Source organism: Phallusia mammillata, chromosome 5 (genome assembly GCF_965637545.1).
Source record: "Phallusia mammillata chromosome 5, kaPhaMamm4.hap1.1, whole genome shotgun sequence".
Lineage (NCBI taxonomy): Eukaryota > Metazoa > Chordata > Ascidiacea > Phlebobranchia > Ascidiidae > Phallusia > Phallusia mammillata.
This window is the reverse complement of record NC_137256.1, coordinates 13,249,261-13,265,848: the sequence shown is the minus strand read 5'-3', so window position 1 is coordinate 13,265,848 and position 16,588 is coordinate 13,249,261. Positions and strand designations below refer to the sequence as shown.

The window sequence follows — 16,588 nt, the reverse complement described above, 5'->3', positions numbered from 1 at the left end:
TAGCCATATGTTTGGTTGGATGCAAACGACAGAAAGACCCACAATTGGTTGCGTTGGGAATAAAGATTGTCAATCCGATTTGGTACGCTTCGCTTCAAATAAGAAGCCTACATAAAACATTTTATCTGTTAGGCCTTCTATATTGACATTAAACCACGTTTTTTGGCCTACACATCAAACATTGGTGCAAACAAAAAATTAAAGTTTGTAACTTATAGTCCAAAGAAATATGTAAGTTGTTCGCTTTTTCTGACTTCAAGTCTTACAATAAAAACCATTTCAAACGAAACGAACAAAGGTGGCCATGAGACATTACAATACCAAGAGGTCAATACAGGCACAAAAAATCGATTCACAACTCGGTCTAAATGTAAATCATTTATTTGTAACCTCAGAAAACAACACTTCTTACATTAACTTTCCTCGACTATTATTGCATTTAGCAAACTACGCAAAGTCATTAAATCAGCAAGTATGTTAAACGCCTATTTTATTGCCTACCTTTTAACGTTGTCTTTACACTTTAAACGCCATATTTTACTGCTTTTGAATTATTAAGTCTTACATGACCTTTAATGCAGAACGCTTAATATATTCCCTGTATAACTTCGTAGTATTTATACCTTGTCTGTGAACTTTAATACAATCAGCTAGTCACAACTAACATGACTTGGGTTTAAAGGTAACATATTACCAATGTTCTTAATTTTTAACTTTATTGTCGTCTATAGAAAAAACATTTTGGCTGAATATAAAACACGTAACAGTCTTGTCAGCACGTTGCTAAATAAGCACAGCATCAAACTGTTTCGTGGTTCTGTAACGGTTGTCAAAATCATTTATTTATCATTAAAAAAGGCATCATTTATTTCCTGAGGAAAGTCTTGCATAAAAATACTGGCAACGTTTATTTATGGTAACATTTTGCAAACGACACAAGTTTTAAATATAAAGTTTGTTTGTATAATTTTACTTCATGCTCTCACTATAATGTTGTAGGGTCTGTTACTATCATTGGTATTTTTATTGGTATTTTTATTGTACATCAATTGCTAGTTATGATGTCCACTAAGTCAGGGGTCGGCAACCTTTTTTGCACTGCGGACCGTTTTTGAAAGTGAAATTTTATCTCGGACCGGTCTTCAAAAAACTACAAATATTAAGCAATAAAATCGCTTAAATTAGTTTATCATCCCTGGGGCAAAATGGGCAAAATGTTTTATAGCAATTAACCTGAAAAATTATACGGCCCGGTAACGAACTCCTCGCGGACCGGTACCGGGCCGCGGACCGGCGGTTGCCGACCACTGCACTAAGTGACACGTTGTTTTTTTAATGAAATCTCGTTGCAAGCAAAACAAACGACCGCAATAATTCAGTTTGAATAATTCGTGACTACAGGAACATCTTAAATCAGTCATCGAAATGCATTTATCCTGAGAAACAATAAAATACAGCGACTGATTTAGGGCTTTATTCTAGTATTTTACTCACTAAGTTACAAAAACTTTTTCCAGAAAATTTACGTTCTATAACGACTTAAGACTCATTTAACAGACACAATTACAATATTGTTACACGTCTAAGGTTTTCATGGGCCGAAATATTTCAGTATGGTGTTCGACGAATCTATTCAAGTGAAATACAATTTGGAACCGCTAGACGTGTTGGGTGTCCGAAAACATTTGATAAAATGTCCGGTAGATGGCAGAACGTGTCTATTTCACATGATCTAACAATTTTCTAGAAATTTGCCACAGCGCATAACGGTTTGGTTCGCCAAACTAGAGCCCAATAACAAGTTGTTTGTGTTGCGTCCAAAACAAGACAGTTAAACTTACATCCAGGAAGACGGTGGATTCGTGTCCATGGTGCACATATGTCTGCATTTGCCATTTGAACAAGTCAGTAACATACCAGATGACATTAGAATAGTGTAGTTAGGGATGACGTAATGTAAAAATATGCGAAAAAGTTTGTTACATTTCATTCACAGCAGCAATGCTCCATTTTATGTTGGGATACAACTTCCTATACCTTACATTAATGGCTACGTAAGGGAAAAACAGAATTGCGTAATCCCTCAAGCGCAGAGGGCGACAGAACGTGCAGTCTCGCGCGATCACGTGACGGGGCCGCCGTACCGATCTGGCGTAAACAAGTCTCGAAAAACAGACCGCGGTCTCTGCCACTCGTAGCGACGGCCTGTTTTCGTAAAAGAGCTCTCATGATCGCGGCGGCGACGCGCGCTCCTGGCGAGTCATTCATTAATTTTTTATTCCCATTGCGTGACGACAATGTTTATGGAGCAGACCGCATTGGTGGGTGCTGTCGACAGCGGGATGTGACTCAGGTATTACCGTTGAATGTTTGTATCTGAAAACGGCACGTTGAAATAAAATGGGAATTAATCACAGCCGATGAATAACCTCAGAAACAGCACACAAGCTTTGATCAACTAAGTTCGTAGGCCCATGTTTGTTTTTTATGACTTTTCAAACTCGAAATAACTTGAGTATGTTTCAATGATATGTGGGTGGATTTTGTCCTGACTTGGTTTATTAGTTTACACTTTACAGCTACATATGATATCACATTTGTTCGCTTGTTATTAACACATACAAGCAAATCTCCCACCGACAAGTAAACTGTGGCTTATGCGCCCATTTACTAAATCCAAACAACACGTTTCGGCATCAGTAGCAATTTTTTCGTTATGTAATAGGTCTCCTTACACCTCAGGTTTTTCTTTCTCAAACGGACATTTAAGTGACTCAAACAAGAAGGGTAGTACCGACGAAAACAGTCTGATTTCTCTCACTCACGTTTCGATCCCACATCCGCAAATTCACGCCCAATTAGTAGAAATTACGGCTGGCAACGCCAAGCGCGTAGTGAGATCATTTGCTGTCTATGCGTCAGACCTATCTCATTCATTCCGTATAATCGAATGATGGGTGATGATTTTACTAAGCAGCTGCTGACTGCGTTGGGAATTTGTTAAGCAACATGCCTCACATTCATACAATCGTTCCTTTGTATTTTTAGCGACGACAGACTTGAAAGACGATGAAGAAAAAAAGGAGACTAGAAAATATAGCAACCAAATACAAATAAGAAAACAACGGTAACAACAATTAAATTATTTTTAATAGTAAATATCAAAAAGATAAAGTAGGGTTTTCACAATAAATACCACGACACAAGAAAAACTCACACCAAGACAAACGAAAGGAAATGAGAAAACAGCATATATACGACAGTTACGGTACCAGAGGCAAAGCGCAGTAATTGACCGAAAGGAAAAGGGTGTGTGCACACAAAATAATCGCCTGTTGACATGGTTCGCGGAGATCAATTTAGGGACACTGATTTGCGATGATAATAATCGTCCCATATACGGGTTTGGGGTTGCCAGGTACCAACACAGACATGTTTCCCAGCGCGCCAGTACGTATCAACAGCCACTTACATTTCACAAAGCTTTTGGGTGGTTTGATCAACACATGGGTGTCTGGTATTAAGTCATCGATTAGAATTGGGCGAAATACAGCACTGGTGTTGCCTGGTTGGGATCTATCGATTTATTGCTATTGTTGTAAGCGAAGGGTAGTCGAACTGCGTTGGCGCGCAAGTTCCACGCGTCGTGGCAAAGGGGATGACTAAACAGAGCTTTACAGCCTGCGATGCTCCCACAAGCACTCGAACGAAACGGGACGCGAGTGACGTCAACTCAACGAGTCTGAGTGAGGATAAACAAGTGCGGAACATAGGTGTTGAGGAAACGGTGATTTAGGTGCTGGGGGGCAAGGAAAAATTCTGTTGTTTGCTGATCTGTGCGTCGATAAATGTAAACGTGAACAAACAAACGTTGGTGTGCAGTGATTCAGTTTTAATCCCGTCATGACTGTTCGGGAACCAGAAAAACACGCGTTCTTATGTTGCGGCGAACACCGACCTTTGCTTCGAGTCAGCGTCGAAAAAAATATATTTACGGCTAACGTCAGACGACTGGGCAAATGTCGCATGCGTCATTCGAACAGTAAGCGATGATACACCAGGGAAAAAAACGAGGTTTTTGGCAAATAAGGTCCACGACATTTTTTAATGCTGACCTGTTTGTGCGAATAAAATATCAGTGAACTGAAGGGAAAGTGCCCGAGAAAACCGTGGACACGTCTTTTCGTCAACAGTAAACAGTGTGACGGGGACTGGTGAGCATGAACAAGAAACCGCAGGAGGTAAAACACGGGTGACACACGTACCGGTGACAAGAAAGCCGACCGAAAACGTCGGCCTTCAACGCAAGTGTCGAAGTGCTCGTTGCATTAGAAAGCGGTGACAGTGAAAAAACAAACAGCTTGACTCTATAACTTTAGCTCGATGCTAAATGTATTGGTTCCCGTCCCCTAAACACATTGTATATCAACGTTAACATTACAAGGTCACCCGCAAACCGGTCAGTGCTCAACACAAGACGGTTGATAAAACAGGGTAGGCCACAATCACTGGGCTTGCGTGGGCAGGGGATGTGCGTGCAAGGCATGGATTGATACAAAGCCGAACGCGGAAAAAACAACCGGGGTGACGTGGGCGAGTCCACCTATGCCAATCTCCGGCGTCAAGCGCCGTCATATCTACATAACTTACGGCAGACCGGTGGAAAACAAACTCCCGCACATGTGGTGTTGAGGCGTGTAGTTTTAGGAAATGGTTAATTTACTTGGCTTATAGCGCAAATTTATGCACCGACGTTTTAAAACTGTATACTTTGTACAATCGCGGCGCGTATATCGATAGCACAACTATGCATAACTCATTCATAAATTGGTACCGGCGTGGAGCGTTTGAGCCAACCAATGGGAGGCTATTTCCGCTCGGGTACAAGCTCCCATCAAATCACGCGAACAGCAAAGAGGAAAACATTAGCGTTTAGGAGCAGGGCCAGCACAGGAAAGCTAACGGCTGTTAAACGTCGACGCGGCGCTATTTTAGAACGACTTGTTTGTTATTTGGTCACGAGCCGAACGCGGCACATCGGCAGTATCGCGTTACGAACGCAGTGGCGCTACCGCAATTAGGTGTCGTTCCCGCTGGATTACACGAAAAAGGTTGGATGTTTGGAAAATCATAAACCGGCATGACTTGGTCACAAACCACGCATAAACACTTTTTCGCACAAACACGGACTCGCACACAGGCCAGAAACTCCGCTGTGTCGGAAAAAGTAAAACACTGACGTCGAGAAGAGGTGTGCGTCATTGGGTTAAAGTCCTGACATCATGTTTTTTTTGCGAGATTTAAACCGATAACAAATTTGTACTGCATTTTTGGCTGCAATAGATGTAATATGACGATGCGCATTTATGAAACCGACATTACCATGGTTACGGTATCATCGGAGAAAAGCACCATTACCGCCAAGATTCAGAAATCTGGTGACCAAATTACACGATTACATGAGACAATTAATAGTTACCGTCATCAAAAATGCAAAAATGATTTTATACACTAAAAAGAAGTCATAACACAGCAGCAACATTGGCGAATAATTTACTTTAAGCTCCCAATGAAGGACCCCAGGAGACAAAACGCAAAGAGTGGAGTCTGGTGACGTCAGTTGCTTATTGGATCAAAGTTCATGGCGGTGTATTCATTTCCGAGGTCAACAGCCGACGAGTTCTGCTTCAGCGTGATGCGTGGCGTTGATTGGGCGTCTTTAGAGGCGGTAACCGTCACCACAAAGGGCGAGTTGGTTTGTTGCTGTGCCTTGGCGAAATCGATGTTCACATATTCGCCATTTGGGGATGGCTTGGTTCGCGATTCAGCACATGTGGTTGGTGGAGACGAAGACACGTGGTTTGAATGCGAATTATGAGACGATTTTTTGTGGCTATGCTTAAACGATTGCGTCCGGCGTGCGTTACTGGTATGATTAGCCGTACGACCCAAACCGTATAGCGTTTTGGGTCGCTTGGACTTTGTGTGCTTGGGTCGGTCTAATGAATTTGATGAAAAAGTATGCTTAGAGAGCACGTCCTTCTTTTGGTGTGGATACTGAGGATGTGCAGTAACTCTTGAAGGTTCGTTTTCATTCGATCCTGCCACATTCGTTCTGCGACCGTTAACGCCGTTCGCACCCCGCGGACTCATCATCAGGTAACCGTTGGATTCGTTTTCGGGCGGTGATGCGGCCGCAGAGTCCATTTTGGTTTTTCCATGTTTTGCGGTGCCGTTACTTACGTCACGTAGCTCGTGACTCAAAGGCCGCATACTGAGATAATCGGAGGGATTCGAAGGGCTTGGGGTCGACACACGGGACACTGTGTCAGCAGGAGTAGCCAAATGGGTGCTACACACGGTTGACGCCGCTGTCTGTGGAGTGCCTGAGTCTGGCACGTCACTTCCCGAGCAATCTCCTGACAGTTTGAGGTGGCAGTTGTAATGCGGAGATGAGGGTTGCATTTTGCAGTACGGGGAGTCCGAGCTATCGCCAGAACCCGTCCTGCTGCCAGCAGCGAACGGGGGTTCCTCGTACGTTGAACCACAGTGACAAGGCGCACTCGAAATGCCACACTTTTCCGGTGAGTGGCCGTAAACTCCAAAGTTTCCGTTTAGCATCGAATTGCTTCTCGGAACTGCGTCTGGAACTGAGCAGCGACGCTTTTCGATATCTTGCGGCTTGGACCTAAATGCCCTCATCGGCACATAACCATTGGTGGCGAGGGCGATCTGTTTGTTCGAGCCAGTCACTTCTGACGTGGCCTGGCCGGCGGGAAATGGTGATTTCGACATAGGCGTGTACTCGGATGACGAATATGGCACCGGTGGTGATGTCGCAACGTTGGAGTTTTGAGAAGATCCGCTTGTGAAAGAAATCAATTTGGAAATGAACGTCGATGAGGGTGGGGTCGCTTGTTTGCGACTTGGGGTGCGTGTGATCTGGTGCGGGTATTTATTCGAACTATCGAAGTCCATCAACGCATAATCATCGGGGGAAGAAAAGCCGTCGCCTGCGACTGACGATAAAACGATCCCCTTTGGCGAAGTGGTGGACGACGGCGTGCACGAATACGAACTGTTTTCCGAATGCGAGGAATACGCCGATGGTGATTGACTAAAAGTTTCCATCGCCTTGCTCACCACTGTCGATTGCTCAGCGCCTTGATTGAATGAACCTTGTTGCTGTGGAGACGCAGACAAGGATGAAGCCGCTGTGCCGTAGCTGAGACTATCATCAAGTGAATGTGTCCTCGAGTGTGGCGGCACGTTTACGTAATCGACTTGGGTAACTGTTGACGGGGTGAGGGGATTCGATGGGGGTTGCTCGGCAGGAGGTGGAGGAGCTTGTTCAGTGGGAGCCACATGACGCGGGTTGCAGAAATATCCATCGTTGTAATTGGTTTGTCCCAAATGTATCAGACAGTTTGGACAATAATGACGTCCAGCCGGAGTGTCTTCGTGAATTGGCGGAGTTGAACCGGCCGGTAGGGGAAAATCGGGGGTGATTGAGCGTCCATGAAAAGATTTGGCATGCCGAAGACCGCCTTTGATCGAAGACTGGGTAGGACTATGTCGCCCTTCTCCCACGTACTCCTCAAGGCAATCAGATGGCGCAAAAGATGAGGCCGTGCAACTTGAGTAGCCGGGTGAAAACTCGTTACTTGACGTAAGAGCGGAATTTAGCTGCTCCGAGCTGGAAGCTTCGCTTGAGCTGTGGCAGCTTCCGGGCAGCGAGGAAGTATGAGCATGATAAACAGCGTGCTGTGATCTTTTGCCTTGCGATGCAAGGAGCCGATTTCGCATGGCGGGACTGTTCGGCGATTTTCTGCTGAACCCCAACGGCCGCTTTAATGTGCCTTCGCCTTCGCTACCGGTTCGTAGGCGTGAATCGTAACTTACGCCATGAGATCCAGGTAGACTGTCGCAGCGCGTACGTGAACTGCGACCAGGGTACATTCCAAGTTTTCCCATGCCAATTTGGCTTGGTGGTGGGTTGTTATGATGGGAACGGACAGGACGCGGTCGGCCAGAGTTCGATCCGGAGCTGTAGGATCGCCCGCGGTAGCTGTTGTTTTCCTCTTCCTTCTTAAGGGCGTACATAACGTTAAGAATGGTCTGATGCATTTGCGCCGCCATAACATCGTCACCCAAGTCCATCCACAGCTTGCCACTTACTATGCCAGATGCACGACCCGGCTCGATGAAAAAGGAGTTGTCGCTGTGACCACAAACTCGGATTGTGGTGATGCGAATTTCAACCGGTTCGACTCGGGAACGATCCCGACCTCCAGAATTGGTGGCGTGAACAAAAACCATGCAGTCATGGGTGAGGCAAATACGATGTGGGCCATGGAGACTCATCAGAAGATTGCTGCTTGTCATTTCAAGCTCCTTGTTGTCCAGAGTGGCGTGCCATACGTGCTTGAAGAGAAGGGATCCTGGCTCTGGAATACAACAAAATATAGTGGTTACATTCATAACACAGCTTAACAATATGAAAACATTAGAAATTTAGAAAAATATTAAAATTTGAAATTGGTTCAAATTGGAACACCGACAACAACAAATGCTTTAACCCTACACGTGTGTAAAGCAAACTAGCGTAGTTTGCCTCTTAAATCTTATCTGGAATGCCGATGCTGGTGTTTGTTTCTACGTGTTTACCGAATGAACACTTAGAGCGGTAATACGGCGCTTAAGGCGCGCTTTTCACATTCCTAGAGACCACTAAAGGTGTTGTCACTCCGGTGGTGGTTCGTTTGTTGAAGACAAGCGCTTAGTTTATTGTGAAACGTGACCAGGGGCTTTTGTATCCGCAACCGACCAAGCAATGAAGTTTGCGTACTCAAGAGCCCAGTTCCTTCCGAGGCTTTGTTAAACATTTCCCGCGTTCCAGCAGACACAACAGACAAGAGGTCTAAAGCGAGGACTTTTATTGTAAAGCAGTATCACAATCGCGCGCTGTGTTACAAAAAAACGTGGTTTGGTAAGATTACACCGCACAGGAAATGTCCGGAAGCGCGCCACAATACTGCACTTTCAAATAAAAACCTACTAATGAACACCGGCATATCAACAACAACAACAACAACAACAGTTGGGATGGCCAACAGACCATTGCTGTGCGAATAAGCCAACCCCAATGACAAGTGAGGCACAACAACAGCTGTTATGTCGGCAACACATGCCTAGTAGTGGAGTACTTCGAATTTTCGCCAGTGAACAGTCGTGTGTCGCCCCTGTGTGTAGGGCAAGAAAAACAACAACTGTCGTCCAGATGACAAGCCAATTTACAAGCTACACTTATGAACGTAATCCCCGCCGCAGGCAAGGTCGACGTAACGAACAACAAGACACGACCTTTGGTGAACCCTAACCAGACTGTTCTAAAATCGAATACATATTCTTTGGCACAAAAAACACGTGTGGTTATCTTTTTGCCATAAACGTTTGTGGTGGTTTGTATGAATGAGTTTTATCGCTAGGTCGACATGCACGGTTGGGCGTTTCCTGTTTACAGCAGTAATGCGTCCTTTCGACAGTGAATATTTGCTCTACGTCGCATCATATGGCGCAACAACAACAAAACCACGGCTGCCACAGCTAGTAAGCTTTCAGTGCATGAAGTTACGGTTGAAAACGCTCAAAACAAACTAAGCGCCGAAAAATTTAAAGTTTTATAAAATGGAGTAAAAGCGCGTAGGTGTGTTCAGGCGCGGCGGTTCGGTAAACAACACTAGACGAGAGGTTGTTTTTTTCGGGTCCAGCTACACCAGTCACAAAAGTGCCGCCTGTCAGGAAAAGCGGTTAGGTGGTGCCTGAAAGCATTGGACGCGTCGGCCGAACGTTCATACATTGAAATCGACACGTCACATTCGACTTTGTTATTCCAGCGCGTTATTGACATATCAAAGTTCAGCGGCTGCAATTTATTAACGGGAAACGAGCTGGGCGGTTACGGACGAATGTTCACTTAAAAAATCGACACGAACCAACCAGACGGTACAAAACCATTACAAAATTCCAATCTAACAACAGACAAACAACGAGCAACGAAAACTTTGCCAGAGGGATAGTCTACAAATAGGGCTTTTGACACCTAGTAACCTTTGCTGTTTGGTTTAGGTGTCACATACGATTCTTTTCCAAGAAACGCCTAAAGGGAAGTAAGGGCGAGGGAAATATCGCGTAAAAACGGCTGCGATGTTTCGCTTTTAGGCAACGCTTTGTGCTTTGTCAATGACACTTGAATAAAATGTTACGATAGAACTCTGAAGGATCTATAAATTGCTTGGTCGCCATCTACATAGGTCGTCACGTCCGTCGCCCGTCTGTTTATACTACAGGCTTGACAACACCCTTGTTTTCGTCTGGAACCGAGCGGTCGTTGTACGTGGGCGGATGAAAAGAAAAAGGGGCGGATTTCAGCGAGCATAACGGAAAGAGAAAGCTCAGCAAGGGCTCGCCTTTGGAACAAGCCATTGACCAAGAGAAAAAAGAGAAAGACTGTTGCACCGAAAAACACTTGAAAAGGTCAGACTTTGATCTCGGCAGCTCCGAGGATGCGCGATGGAAAACGCGCCAATAAATTGAAGTGGGAAACGGAGATTAACGGAAAACATGGATGCCGCCACCAAAACAGGCAAATTTTTCCGTCAATTGTCGCAAGACGATTCAAGTGCTTATGTCAAGGCCTGGCGACAAACAGTGGTGAACATGCTGTGTGGTAATTACATGGCATCCAACCTACTGGTGTAAATCAGTGGGTAATAGTTGGTCACAGACGGCCGACTCATATTATCGCTCAGGTCGCTTTGTTAAGAAAAACAACGTTTTCGCGCTTATTAACAGGGAAACCGAATGGAAAAGTATCAGTGGATCTAGTATATTTACGTGTCGGGATGACCAGGGCGATAGTGGTCGCGACGCGGCCCTTCCGTCAGTTGGGAAACCAAGAAACAACATTTCTCTCTCGTTTTAACCGTTTAAAGCCACGCCCGGTGACTAAGTAGGCAATCTTTTCACGTCTTCATTGTAAACAAAACTTTACAACGTTCAATACTGACACAAGGGTATTATTGCTTATTGTTTAATCGAAACAATAAATATGAAAAAAGGTTTGATGCAATATATCCCAACTATGTTTTGGACAAAGCGCATCATTTGCGTAAACTTAATAATTTAATCTACAGTCTTGTGATAAATATTCAACGACCAACCTTTCGCGTCATTCTGTCAATAATTATCGCAAAAACATCTGCAGCAATTTACTGCGAGTCGGCGCACAAACCAAAACAAAATGTCCAGTTGGACGGAGTGTAAATTCCCAAAGATCACGAAAGTGTCGGTGTTGTCTATCAACTATTTTATTGCGATTGTTACAAGTTTTTTTTGGAAAAAAGGCATAGCTAACCCACATCTTCCATGGGCATTATACCATGTAAAATGACCTATAATACTTCTAAATCATCATTACTTATTTGATAAATGATTGACTACATGGCGTCGGGTTGCATATTTTTGTGTGTGTTTTTGCACTCATTCTAACAAGCCGCCAAAACTACACCGCGCATTGTTTGTCTATATGTCTCGAGAGGGCTTTTGACAAACCTAAGCTCCATGTTTAGCATACCACTGGCACCTATAATTGCCTACTGCACATTTGCATCAAACAATGCATCAATTCAACGGGGCGTAAAATCTATGATGGAAACCGACTGAAAGAGTTTGCAAAGGGTGGTGTTAAATTTCGTTGATAAACATAGACGTCTGGCCCAAATAAGAGGCGGGTTGACGCCCATTGAAAAAGTTAAGAGGCGGATTCTAATGTTGCCTGGTACTTCTTTCTGAAAACAAGGACGCCTTAATTCTTGGGTAAGGGACCTCAAAAACACAAATTGATGTCTTAGGGGCGTGGTAAAAATTTAAGACAATGCGTTCGATACGTTTATGACTAGACGTCGTGTTCTTTAAAGTGAAGAAAAACAATGACCCCGCGACCGTAGTAAAGGTAGTTACGTAGACGCATAGGAATGTGGAACACTCACGGAGTTGTTTTCGCGCGACGACGAATCGGAATGTGCGCGCGCGCGCCTGCGACACACCCAAGGTGCGATTGCTCGTGCACACACACTTCCCCACTGACGTTAGCTCAGTTAGCTCAGTTGGCTCTGCCTCTGCGCTCGCTCCACCGAACCACAACATTATCTTCAATAACAGATAGCATGACAAACAAGTCTCGAGCGAGCAAAAACACCAAAAAACGCCCGATGAATTACTTCGGTTTAAAACGCGCCAATCTTCTTCTTTAATTTTTGCGCGTTGTTACTTACTGAATATTTTTTCCCACCATTAACAGTGATTTTGTTTGCAAAGTTATTTGTCATGTTTTCATCAGGAAATGCACGCCGATAAAAGATAGAATTATTTGTGTGCAGTAATTGCCTAATGTTTACTTCGAATTTAAAGGGTGGAAGTGCAAAGTCACATAACGATTTAACATGCACCCAACGCATGATGCCGACTCACCAAAGTCAGAACACGCAAAAAAGGTCAAAACAGACGATGGTAAACATCGCTGGGAACCGGAGGTTAGACACCCGGGATAACATGTCGCTTAACCTTGCAGTACAAATAATTCAATGATATTCACACTGAATGAACGTGCCTACTGTGGGATTTTGTTATGTGCCAATAAAATTCATGCGGGATCACAAGAGAAAACTTAACGGGATCGGGACTTCACGGATGGTTGAAGGAGCAGTATGTCCTGGGAAGCAAACCGACCGTGGGAAGCAACCGCCGAAACGGACATGCAGCCATGAAAACATTCCACTAGCTGACCACCCACTAACGACCAACAATACAGTGTGTTACAAAACTGCTCATATTGTTAAAGCATTGTAAAGTGGTGCATATTGTTGCAGCAATAGGAGCTATGACACATCAACATCACAAGGAGCTAGAATTGCATGAATCACACAATGTGCAGTCTAGAGCGTGTCTATTAGACCTAACTGCTTCAATAGCACACATAAACCACAACCCAAAACCCTGTTAGTTTTACCAAACAATTCATTCACATTTTAGAACACAATATTTTACATTTGCACATTGCACTACAGGTGGCATAACAAACTGGCTGAGAATTTTTGTTTTAGGTTGCCGAACAGCAATAAGAGCAATGTATAGGGTGATAATGTCTGTATTGAACTTCCCATTGCCTAGATTTCAATCAAGGCAAATCGCTGACTGATTGCACAAATAACACTCATTACACAAAAAGTATGATACAACCACCTGAAAGGAATGACTTGCAAAACAACGAATTAACCACTAATAAAGCAAAACTTGAGCAACATATTTTAAATGTAAATAATTCTTACCTGGGCGCAATGCTTTTTGTAGAGCTGCCACCCATTGATTTTGTGTGTCAGCATTGTCAGCAGCCATTGTAAAATATTCATCTTCAGTAAATATAACAATGAGGTAATCATGCTTTGAATCTTTTTTCTTGCTTACATTCCATGGATTGTCCAAGTCAATTTGTCGTTTAGGTTTTTCAGTTTTTTGACCTTTCCACTTCTTTTCATTGTCATAATATTCCAATTTAGGTGGAGGGCCTTCACGAAGGACAAAAAAACGCTTGTTCCATGTTTTTGCTTTGCGCAGTGTTCCTTTAATTATCACATCTGTTGACATTGTATAGTCAGGTTCTGGGGCCATGACAGAGATAAATAAATAAGTTTTTTTACTGTTTCAGGATGTCACCTAGTCATCTGAAAATGCAATCAACACTTTAACTTCGCATGAATAAATAATTGTTCTCAAACTAAACATATAAAAGCATAAATCAGTATTTATTTAAAAAACAAGCTTAACATTCCAATGACAAATAATAACTCTTTATCATATCAGTACACAAAAATACCTGCTGTTTTTCTTTTACACATGATATTCTTCAAAACAAACTCACAACTTTCAAAAAACAAACTCAACTTTGATTATAGAAAACTCAGTGATACTATTTTTAGCATACAGTACTACCATAGTCTGGTACATTATCATTAGTTCTAAATCTAACTACATTTGCAAAAATATCCTGCTTATCAGCTGTTTTAAACAAGGTAAACCGTGCTGCTAACTTATCATACTGAACACAGTAACACACAAACCAGTATTGTGTTTTTGTAACCCAGATTCAGAACAAAAACGAATACTCAAAACAAAGTAAGACTAAGTTAGGAACGCGCATTTTGTCTAACTCTTATGTTAGATTGCGCTTGTTTTTGCGACAAGTAACCAACTTGACAACTCAGCCAAGCGAAGCAAGGCTAACAGCAAAGCCTTTACTGCTCACCTTAACACGTGCTCAAAAGCTGTTAGTTCTGACCAAAAATGCGTAAATGGTCAACAGATCCAATGAACCGAATTTAACAATAGCTCAACCTTCCCAGGTCACAATCCATTAAATTTATTCTAACAAACAATCTATGTGTTGGCGTAGAGGGTTGGAAAACACATATCCTTTTTTACTACACTCAACCTGAGACGAAATAAAGAAAAAAGAGAGAGAACGCGAGCAAGCGCGCGAGCTCCCATGACAGGACTCTATCCCTGCTTTTTACATCAGCCAGCGTCGCACTTTCATGTTTGCCTGCCTTATGACTCTTATAATTTCGTGACCTTGTTATTCCCCCCTTTGTAGTACAGTACGCGCTGCGATTGTGCGGTACATTGTTTTTTCGCGCAAGTGGCCGCTTCATTATTTGTCGCCGCGGAGATAAAGGGAAAGAGGAGATGGAATTGTATGGTTGTTTACGGTTTGGCCCAGGGCACTAATCACGTGACCTAACGGGCCATCAGCAACAAACACAATTTTCCCGTTCGCCGTTTGGCTATTTTCACTCTGCAGCCGACGTTATGACATTCTAAACAACTTGTCGTTTTTGGAGGTTCTACCGCGACAGCGTTAAAACACGAAAAAGCAATCAAATCTAAGCGGAGAGAGAAAAACATTGAACTGTGTTGAGTTTCGTTTTATAGCTATTGCTGAGTTGTGTTTTTTTGCCTGTTTTATGTTTATGTTGTTGAATTTATTCTATTTTACAAAAAATGGCTGTTAACAATGTACTTATATGCGTTAAACGTCACCTAACTCATGTATACAGGTCGAAGTTTAATCGTAGTAACACTTTAAGAAGCTCATAAATGTGAGCAGCTGCGACATCCAGCGGAAACCTTGGCTCCATGAAAATAAATGAAAACAAAACCTGCCTGCATCGTGAGTCCTATTTGAAGATAGTCCTATTGAAGTCAATTCGAACTAGGCTACAAGTTTAAGCAAATTTAGAAAGTAACATATACATAAAAAATAGTCTACAAACACGTAGGCTATTGCTACCTATTTATTGAGATGTCATACTAATTGTTTTGAGTTCAAAAAGTTTACTGACAAGTCGCAAAACATTTTCCCACCTAAAGTTAAAATAGTTACCTAATAAAAAACTTTTAGAATTTTATTCTAATCACACGTTGAACTAATTAATTATGTATCTTGTAACAAGAGGGTACTACGTTTACTTCCGTAGCCTACCTGTATTTTGTAACAAAAAGATACCACACTACAAAAACGGTGTGCGGTAGAGCGTATTGTTTTCCGATTGAACATATTATAGGCCCGGTCGAACACACATGAAACATTTTTTGAATAAATCCTACCCAATTTCACCGATTAACAGTAGCAATTGAAGCTGCATATTAATCGACAAAGACCATTCCCAGCGCAGTATTGTCGTCTTTAATTGCAGGTTTACCGTCGCCGCCATCCCCAAGCGCACCCGACGACCAATGTAGGCCATGCCCCGCCTTCTTACAACGTAAACAACAACATGTTTACCACATATGCCCGGCAAATGAACCGATTTGAACCTTGTGTTGCGCTGCATCAATGTCACATCGTCTTAATGTGCAGCCGGTGTAGCAGCGCCCTCCTTTCAATTAACATACTAATAAGCTACGTACAAAGGAAATTCCAGTCGTTTGTTATCTTTTGGATTACGTATTTAAAGTAAATGTAAATCGGATGCCAACGTAGGCTACTGTTTATACCAGGGGTGTCCAACTGGAACACACCGCCGTGCCAATTTTGGTTTTAAAATATACTCGCGTGCCAACGTACTTTTTTTAAACCATGTCTTAAGTGTCTTAACTGTACCGGCTGAATCCGAAGATTTGGAAATCCGAAGACCTCGCATGTTAACCTATTATGTCGTCAAATGCGAGTAAACATGTATATGATACTCCAGAAACCTTTTATTCTGTTTATGCGACACAAGATACAAATAGCTTGTAAGGGGCACTGGCGCAGAGTACTTTGTGTAACGTCGAAATCGCATCTTTATTCAAATTGCGTCGGTTTTGAAACGCATTTCCAACTACACACAAATGCGTTTGTAGTCACGTAATTAATTGAACAGACATCGGTTGAAACGCAACAATTACAATTGTTTCGAAATAAACGGGTGTTTTTATTGCAACATAAATATGACACGTACACTAACGTTTTAGTATTATTTGGCGCACT

General features: G+C 42.9%; 1 protein-coding gene across 1 annotated transcript; it reads right to left on the bottom strand.

Moving 5' to 3' along the window:
• Positions 1-3,023: 3,023 nt before the first annotated feature.
• Positions 3,024-13,802, bottom strand: LOC145228812 (uncharacterized). The gene is made up of 2 exons (XM_080094000.1): positions 13,389-13,802; positions 3,024-8,447 (listed from the first exon to the last, which is right to left on the bottom strand). The coding sequence occupies exons 1-2, from the start codon at positions 13,726-13,728 to the stop codon at positions 5,617-5,619; spliced, it is 3,171 nt and encodes a 1,056-aa protein (XP_079950126.1). The 5' UTR covers positions 13,729-13,802; the 3' UTR covers positions 3,024-5,616.
• Positions 13,803-16,588: the final 2,786 nt, after the last annotated feature.